Raw genomic sequence first — 9,860 nt, forward strand, 5'->3', positions numbered from 1 at the left:
CATTCCAGGTCAGGTTGGACAGGGCTCTGAGCAACCTGATCTAGTTGAAGATGTCGCTGCCCATGGCAAGGGGGGGTTGGACTAGATGCCCTTTAGAGGTCCCTTCCAACCCAAACTATGATCTTTCTTTACTGTGCATTACTCTTTTAGTAAGGAAAAGGCCTAACGCATAGATTTACTAGAAAATAAACCAAATTCTTATTACTTTTCCCCCCTCACCTACATTCTCTAGTTCTTTCTTTACTGTGCATTACTCTTTTAGTAAGGAAAAGGCCTAACGCATAGATTTACTAGAAAATAAACCAAATTCTTATTACTTTTCCCCCCTCACCTACATTCTCTAGTTCTCACATGCACATCGCCTCTTTGCTTTTATCTTAAATGACCACCATGTGACACTGAGCATTATCAGTCACATTATACAGGTTTAAGCCTCTTATTTTAATATTGCTTCTAAATTCAGCAATAAGTTCAATAGCTGTAAAAGCTTTTATAACTTCAAATTAGCCATATACATAAATACGTACGATCCACCAATGATGTAGTTGAATCCCAGAATAACCCATGGAAGGTAACAGGCCTGAAAAAGAACACAATGGAGAGAGAAGTAAGTACAAGTTAAGGACATTAACCTGCTCAACTTCCCACTGCACTAATAAGCATGATTATAATCTCAATATTTTAGGCATTACACAAATCCTGATATATTAACTTAAGCAGATTCTACCTAACAAGGTAGGATACTTCAAACTGAGCGACCACTAACATTTTTAGACAAATCATACTCATTTAGACATTATAAGTAGATGCATCTTTCACACTCTATGTTCCACAGCAAGCTTACATCTGAAACAAAGTCCTAATATTTCTGATTTTGAAAAGGTCTGGAAACAATGATCAAAAGAGTTTTCACTGCAAGACCTGGCAGAAACAGACAAGATTGCACAGGAAAGGACAACTTAAAATACCAACATTTTGTCACTACAGTGTCGCTACATTCAGCTTTTATCCAGGTTAATATCTATCAGGAATTTTTTCCTCTTTTCAGACCGATGAATTTCAGTTATCGGGACATCTTTTCAGTAAAGCCACACTGAGTGACACTGTATGGAAGACCATGAAGAAATCTGTCTTTGCTGCATCTCAAGGAGTATATAGCTATGTGAAAGCATGGGACGCCTTTAATAAGAGAAAATATTTACATTTTGCCCCTCACCACCTTCATGTGCATCTTCGAGGCAGAAACCTTTCCAATATTCTGTCTGACATACCTTAAATCTTGTTCCAAACCAAAATGATACAATCATGTCTCTGTTCAGCTGGGCCCACACATAAAGTACTGACATGATGAGTGGAATCATCAGCAACTGCAATGTTTAAAAAAAAAAGTTACCAACACATTCACAGAAGCCCGAGAAACTTAAACAGGCAGCAGGAGCTTTAAAGATTGCCCCAGAATCTTTGCCATCATGTGTCATGGATCTGTTCAAAAGCTATTGAGAAAGCTAAGCAGAACCTACTTGGTCATTCTCTTTTGCAAGACCATGCCAAAGCAAAGGGCTCCAACTTGCACCAAGTGAAAGAGCAGCTGTGGTGAACTCCTCTGCTCTCAGCTGCTTGGCAGCACACCTACAGCAGAGTCAGCGACATACTTGTGCCACAATCATTTCCATTCACAACCCAGGGCACTAACCCAAACACACTCATCTGAGGCTAAGCTAATACGCCGGATGAAGTGTTACTCCATGAATTGCCAGCTATGCCCCCCTCAGAGCCCCACAGAGGGAAGGTGCACCAGTAAATCACCGTTTCAGAGTACCGCAGCCTGCCTTGGCAAAGCCACCTTGGTAGAGCTCGGAGTTAACCTGTGCTCCATGCCAGAGATGAGACTGTTTCAAATACCTCCTTACTGTGCCTGTATATTAGCCAATTGGACTATTTGTAGTGAAACAAATATAAAGCACTGTTTTAGCTATCTGCTGATTTCTAAATTGAAGACAGATTGTGTCAGCAACATTTCCATGAACTAGTTTAATGCTACAAACCAGCTCTTGTGTTTGGAAGAGAGGTTAAAACTCATCCCTTCAGGGGTGCTGCTATTTAACAGGTTCCACGTTAAAGCTGGCACACCGGCATCAGTCCAGCCTTCCCCCAGCCCTACAGTGCACCAGCAGTCTGACTCGTCACACAAGAACCTTAGGATCTTTATTAAAACCATTTCTATTTTACTAGAAAAACAAAGTAATATTCCCATGTCAAATACTTTCAGAAATTAGATAGAGGCCCAGCTATCCTACTCTATCTTCTCACTTTCAAGCAAGTCACTCAACACAAGCAAAAAAAACCTTCTTTCTAAGAAAAACACATTTGTACATCAAACAACTGATTCTCTTTTAAACAATACTTTGTATGCAGATATAAACCCATTTTAAGTACCTTTTTAAAAAGACACAAATCAACACAATCAGTCTGAAATTCATAAAACGGATGGGTGACTTCAGCACGCTTTTGAAAAGAGTTTTGTGGTGTCTTCCCCACAGCAAAAAAAAGTTTAAGCGCAAAGTTATGGACAGACCTTAACAGAACTCAGTCTTGACTGCAGATGCATGATGGCTATTTTTGTCTACCGGGTGAGACTGATAAGTGATCTAATAAATGCTAAGATAATACTGTACAGAATATTAGAGATATTGGTGCAGGCTTTGGGTGACGGGGACAGAACAAGATGAGGAGAGAACAGCAGAGGCAGGCTGAAGACATGCAGTTATCTGATACTCTGTTGTGTCCAAGAAACACTCCCTCATTTCGCCTCTTAATATGTGGTGGGATAAGAACTACCTCATTGAAACCGGTTCTTTAGACCACTATTTTAAATCATTCTTGTGAGGATTTTGAACTTCATAGTTCTGATCTAAAGCTGCATTTTCCACAAAAAGATCTTCTGTGGGCAAGTAAAAGGCACACTGAATTTGAGAAGACTAACAAACCCAAGAACCATTTTTAGGTAAAAAAGTAAGAATGCAGAGCTCCATTCATTAGAGGAAACAGTGCATAGGTGACATCTTGTGTCCATTTTAGTAAAAGGCTGAACAATTCCTGACTGCACAAAGAGCCAATTCTCACTCCTTGACTCCTTAACTAGGTTGGGAGTGGCAGAGTCAGATACAGGCTTGTGACGTTAGCTGAGGCTAACCCAAACTAAAAAACTAACAATACACACACAGCAGTCCATTTTGATATAAACTAAACCAGCCTAGCTTAACTACATTCTGCAGTTATGCCGATAATGCTCTCTATAAAGTCATTAAGTAGTCAGAAAGTTCCATAAGTTTATTATTTAAGAAACTGCACTACACTTACCTGCATGTCCATTGCCAAGCCAGTTATCTGTCATCACACCATTAAGGAAAACGCAGCAAAACCTGATAGACTAGAACAACAAAAAGAAGCTGCACCCACACACTGAACACACATGCAAAGGCCTTTAATGTTTAAAATTAATATTACACAGGAACACTGTTTTAAGTTAACCACTGGAAAAAAATGAAAAACCTCCAATGATCTAGAGACTTACACACTTAGTTTCAATAACTGCTTTTCAGTAGTCTTCCAAGCTACCACCTCAAGTCATTACCCTGAGGGCTGACGGATGCGCTGGCCTTCCCTCCATGATGAAACTTGCTAACTACAAACACAATCAGTCCTTACATAAAAGCATGTTACAGGTTTAACAGCTGGATTCTTTCATTAGTTTTTTAAAGACTAAAATGTTGGGTTTCTAACTAAAGAAATACCAGATCATAAAAAAAAAAAATCAATATATTGCCACTGAGACATAGAAAATAAATAATTTCTTGAAAGTGCATCAATGCAGGCTTTTAATACTACTCTCCTACCTTGGAAGCCAAACGATCTACTTGCGGTAGTAACTGCTGAGTGGACACAATTGCTGAAGAATTTTGCTGTGATCAGAATGCTTTTAACAGTTCATGAATGTGTATAAAATGGCACCAAGCATCTTCCCAGATCATGCATCCAGGTTGCTTCTTACATCATATAGGGAACAAGCAACTGGAAGCTTTTGAATGACCAGTTTGAAAGTCAAGCCACAATCAGATTCATCAAATAGCTTACAGCCAACAACCTGCAACCACAATGAGGCTGATGGTTTTCTTAACAACATAACTAAACCCTCGTTGTTCTCCTAGTTACTGCTGTGGCTCAACAGGACTAGCAGGAATAGCAAATCCCTCCATACAGTGGAATGTGACTAGAGATAGTTAATCTATTGATAAAGGCGACAGCATTTCTACATACTAGCTTTCCTGCCTGTATGTGGTTCACACTGATGTCACCACTCCCTTTTTTCCACATGCTGTGCCACTGCAAATTGCTACAAGGAGGTAGCAACAGTACAGACAGAATGGGAGCATCTCCAAGGATGGAGGTTCCACAGCCTCTCTTGGCAACCCGTGCCAGTGTTTGTCCTTAGAATAAAAAGGGTCTTTCTTACATTTAAATGGAATTTTCTGTGGTTCATTTTGTGCCTGTTCTCTCTCGTCCCATTTCCAGCTCTCAGCCTCTCCTCATGTGACAGATGCTCCAACCCTTTAATCATCGCCATGACCCTTCACTGGACTAACTCCAGTATGTCCGTGTCCCTCTCGTACTTGGGAACCTGGAGCTGGATGCAGCCCCCCGTATGTCTCACATGGGCGGAGCAGAAAGGAGTAATCACCTCCTTCAACCTGCTGGCAGTGCTCTGCCTAATGCAGCCCAGGAGGCTGGTGGCCACCTTTGCCACAAAGGCACATTGCTGGATCATGGTCAACTTGGTGTTGACCAAGGCAGGGGGTCATCTTTTCTGCCAAGATGCTTTGCAGACTGTCAGCCCCAGCCTGTGCTGGTGCCTGAGGCTGTTCCTCCCCAGGGGCAGGACTCTGCACTTGCCTTTGCTGAGCTTCATGAGATTCCTGACCAGTTCATTGCTAAAACTTAGTCTTTGAACATATTTTAGGCAGAAATAGAAGAACCAAAATATTCTAAAAGTTTGATGATGAGCAGAAGGATACAACAATGCAGATCCAATTAAACAGAAGCATGAACATGTAATCTGCTGGCCTTCCATCAAAAGCTCCTGTAAATAAAAAGAATTGTTAGGAAAGGTACTGAAATCTTGATAAGAAATTAGGACTTTTTTTTACTTTTAGGAGTCTAAGAAAAGCTCACTTAATAACAGTTGCCCTACATGCAGTCTGTGGTTTTTGGTTTTTTTTTTTTTTTTTAAATTTTAAAAGGCCTTATAAAAGAACAACCTACAGGACCAAAAAAGAAGACATTCAGCCTATTGCATTAAGGGCACACACAGCAGTCCTACTCAAAGAACACACTTAAACTCTGGAGATAAATGATTTTTAACTTCACAAGACTTCAAAATGGAGTTGGACCCCATCCTTCACAAGAAGCTGCCAGTCAGAAGCACACAATAAGGAAATACACTTGCACAGCAAAAGCAGAGACACCAAGTTTAATGATCGAGTCATGTGAAAACCAGTCCTTACATAGGCAAATTGCATCCTCTTTGCATCACCTAGTCAGACTCAAGAGATACGATAGTTTTTACACTCCAGAAAAAACAACATATGTGACAAGGAGGGTACACAGTTTGCAAACTGTGGTAAAAGGCTGGCACGGACCTCGGCATTTGAGCAAGACTCCTATCAACTTTCATATAGCTCCATGCAGGCAAGGAAAGCCGAGAATACTGCTGAAACAGACCCAAACCACACAGTGACAAACACAGCACACCACAAACAGGCTGAATTACATGCTAATAATTAAACAACAAAATGCCTAGAAAGGAGGCCACTGCTTAATTTTAGCACTATTTGGCTTCCTACAACTATTTTACATGTCCCCAAAAATTTAAAGAAAGAAAACCTATTTTTAGAATAACTACAGAAACTCAAGCCTATGTAAAACAAAATTGATATTTTAGTCATTTTAAGTTTAAGTTCAGCCATGCAAGTTACATGACAGGAAAAAATAAACAAAAAAAAAGCCTTTGAAAAAATCTTTTGGAAAGTTTTAAAGTTGGAGAACTACATAAACTGGAGTTTTCTCCTTACTGTTGCCATACAACAAATAGAAACAAATAAAGAAAGGAAGCTGACTAACCCTGTAGAAACTCCAGCACAGGAATTCCTCCAGAATAGGAAGAAATCAAAGCAAATATTATTCCCTTAAAGTTTTTTACTTCTCGTTATCTAGGAGATTACTAACAAGAATATTAGACAAACTATTTAAGTTGGCTTTCTAATGAATATCTAAGAAAACTGAGCTACAGGCTGCCAAAAAGCTCAGCACAGGGGCAAGGTGAGCTCTAGCCCACTGGGTCCTTCAGTAGGGCCCCAGGTATAATCCAGTCATTGGGGAAGGGCTGCAGACTCATAATCTCATCATTCGTACTGCTGGGGAGTGAACTCTGCATATTCTGCTTTCTCTGTTGATATTTGTTATGTTCTTCTCCAACAGAAACAAAACAAAAACACATCAATCTCCTTTTCCTCAGGAAGCTAGAGGTCAGCTTGTTAGGAAAGCACAAGCACAGTACAAAACCATATGGATATTTTTGACAGCTAAATTTGAAGCTAGCATGCAACACCAGCGTATGCTCAAAAACCGTGTACAACCCTGAAAATAGACGTTTCACTTTCTCAGTTTCACAGACAAAAGGAGGCATAGACCTACACTGATTTCCACCTGTAAACATATTATCAGCAACTTATACACACCTCCCACTTTCAGAAGGATTCAAGCCTTTTTCCATAGAGAGGAAGGACTGACCTAACCAAGAACTTAATTTATATCCAGAAAAATGACTGTAATATAAAATGCATTGATTCAAACAACACCACAGCTGACTTCCCAGTTTCAAAATCCAGATGTGTTGTATAGCAGGAATGTAAATTTACTACTGAAAGAATCGACTTCCTTCCATGAGACTTCTGCCACAGCATAGACAACTAGAGCATCTTGTAAGTATATGTACAAGCAGTGATGTCTTATAATTTGTATATATTAATCAGGAACTCTTACTACACATAGCTTTGCACAGCAGAATGTTGTAACTGCCAGTACTCATGAGTTCATAATCTACTGCAGGAAGGCCCAAAGAGAAGGCGGAACCGTTTCTAGCTATTAAACTGCTACTTACTTTCACTAAGAAGACAACCAAATACTATCTGGCACAAATCCTCCCTTTCCCTGCTACTCTTCTTATGACTTAAATGGGATTCCACAGTACCCTCTGGATGACAGGTTTACCAGGGATCTCTATCACGGGACTTCCCAAACATCTCCTTGCAATGCATTTCCACTTACACCATCAGTTCTAAGACTCCATTAGAACTACACAGAAATTCTTGTTCATTAAGGCTTTCAGGAGGAGCTCAGCTTTGCAAATAGTTTAATTATTTACTTCAACTGAAACAATTTTTGTTTAGTTTTAATGAACTGTGCAATGCAAAATGAAACCAGTTTTGAAGACACCTAACAACAATCTCTGAGAGAAGTGATCCATTATTTGATCTCCTTTCTTCCACTCTTAATTTTTTCCCCCAACTGAAAATCCAACTAGTTCCTTAACTTTTTCACATTTCTATTTGACAGAGGGGTACACTTCATTTGTCCAAGGTATCTCTCAATTCAACATAACCAATAGAATAACACAGGTAAGCATCATTGCCTTTTAAAAAAAGGAAAAACTGACATTGTTATTTTCTCAACATGGATATACACATTATTACATATGTTCTATCATCCTTCCATGTAAAAGGACATCAGACACAAGAAAACAGAGGTAACATCATCTTTTAGCCTCTCTCCCTCACTTCCTGAAATCCAACAACTAAAAGCACCAGGCCTTCCTACTGAAAGAAGTATCAAGTTCAGATCCTAAAGGAACAGGCTCCCTGCCGAAGGGAAGGAGCCAGTCACAGAAAATCAGTTTTCAGAGCAGTTTCCCATTGACCAACATAAGTGGGCACAGAGATGAGCCATCTTTCTCACAATTCTGTCTGAATCAGTCACAACCCCATCGCCACAACCACTCCCAAAAGAAGCTCTATCTGACAATGCTTAGTCTCTATCATAAACTCCGGGCAGAGTTCACCATGTGCATACACTTTACTGGATAACATACCTGTTTCTAATCGTGATGAATATTGATACAAGAAATACAAATTCACCAAGTAGAGAAATCCTGTTCCAGGTCCCACTGGGAAGAAGAAAGTCGCAGTTATTGGCCGCCAGATCTGTCCAGATCAAAAGATAAAGATGTATTTATATACTGTAGAATGAACTCATATGCATTGGTTTTTTGTTTTTATTTGTTACCAATTACTTGGAAGATCAAGGAGGAGATTAAAAATAGCCCAAGTATCAATTACTGCTGCTTCAGCAGCTTTTCCAGTTGTTTGTTGTTTGTTTTTTTTTTAAATGATAAGCAAAGCTACAAAGATTGCAACAGAAATCACACAAACAACTTCCCAGATCACTTTCATCACATCTTGGCAGTACTGAGTCTTTATTGCAGTGCAGAAGGGATATGCTTGCAAGGATGCCGCCCTGTTTTAAAAGCGCCTATACAGGATCCATTCTTACCTGTTGAACAGAGGCCAAGGAATTCAGACAATGGCCTTTAGCGTACTGCTCCAGACAGCACACGCTGCTCTGGGCATTTTGCGCCTGCTTCAGAGAGTCTCCCAGCTATCAATATCGGGCACAGCCAACTGCATGGCAGCATGTAGCAAGGACAGAAAATGTCTGGCCATTTATGAATGAGCTCTTTAACTGGCAACACTTCCGCACAGAGTATTGGGATCCTGAACATCACAGTGCCAGAAGGAATAACAGAACCCGAGGAAAAAACAGTCATTTAAGCTACTAAATTTTGGGGACAATACATGAAACAGACTACAGATAGAGCTATCTTTTTGTCATTTTTTGCACTCAGTCTTTTTCACTGAAGATATAATGAGCACATATAATAGAAATTTAAAGGCTGGGATCTTCCCTCTTCCTTCACTTTCATCTTCAGTTCATCCAATGGGTGCTCTCCCCCTACACACCTGCAACCGTGTTTGGTTCAGTGTTTCCTTGCATTGGTTTCCTCCCAATGCAAGGAAAAAGACTATGTCCAGTTTGTGACCACTTTTGATATTGCTAACGCATCCAGAAACACTGTATATCTGAAACCTCAAGACTTCAGTTGTTAGTTTATGTCAACCATACCTAGGCACAGAAGTTGACAATCCCAAACACAAGCTTTTTCAAATTCCAAGCAAGAAACGTTAAGAAGGTGCAAAGGACGCACTTCTCTTTCTCTGCCTTACTATCTCCAGAGCCACCTGCGGTTTAGGACAGTTGTGCACCTGCCTATAACTCCTGTTCCCAAGGTCACACCCACACAATCGCACAACAGAGGCTGGGCAAGTCACCTGAAGTCACAGCCACCGGTTTTTTGAGTATAGAGTGTCTTGGCACAACAACCGGTGCCAGCCAGAACAACCCCCCTTGGGAAAAAGAGGCACCAGAATGAGATGCAAGACGAACTACAGGGCCTGTCAAGGGCCACAGCCCTCCCCGGCTCACCCAGGGGCCCTGGCAGGGCCAGGCACCGCAGCCTGTGTCACCTTGGTGGGGAGCCCGGGGCCTGCGGGGGCAGAGCACTAGCTAAACCCGGGGCCCAGCTCGCAGGCCTTACATAGGACGGCAGGCCCGGCTTCCCGCTGGAGGTGATCTGGGCCGCTCCTAAGGGCTGCCTCGCTGCGCGATTTCCTCCCAGCGCGGCCGCGGAG

At 41.0% G+C, this 9,860-nt stretch overlaps 1 protein-coding gene across 1 annotated transcript in view; it reads right to left on the reverse strand.

The window, feature by feature from the left end:
- The window catches only part of DERL1 (derlin 1), a 22,612-nt gene that overhangs the window by 10,294 nt on the left and 2,458 nt on the right, over nucleotides 1-9,860 (reverse strand). Inside the window, exons 2-7 of the mRNA XM_019471508.1 lie at nucleotides 8,665-8,769; nucleotides 8,204-8,315; nucleotides 5,073-5,137; nucleotides 3,361-3,387; nucleotides 1,272-1,367; nucleotides 528-580 (exon numbers count right to left, since the gene is read on the reverse strand). Of these exons, the coding sequence (XP_019327053.1) occupies nucleotides 528-580; nucleotides 1,272-1,367; nucleotides 3,361-3,387; nucleotides 5,073-5,137; nucleotides 8,204-8,315; nucleotides 8,665-8,769 (458 nt within the window). The remainder of the gene's footprint in view (nucleotides 1-527; nucleotides 581-1,271; nucleotides 1,368-3,360; nucleotides 3,388-5,072; nucleotides 5,138-8,203; nucleotides 8,316-8,664; nucleotides 8,770-9,860) is intronic.

This window comes from Aptenodytes forsteri, unplaced genomic scaffold (assembly GCF_000699145.1).
Source record: "Aptenodytes forsteri isolate BGI_AS27 unplaced genomic scaffold, ASM69914v1 Scaffold49, whole genome shotgun sequence".
In the NCBI taxonomy this organism is placed as follows: domain Eukaryota; kingdom Metazoa; phylum Chordata; class Aves; order Sphenisciformes; family Spheniscidae; genus Aptenodytes; species Aptenodytes forsteri.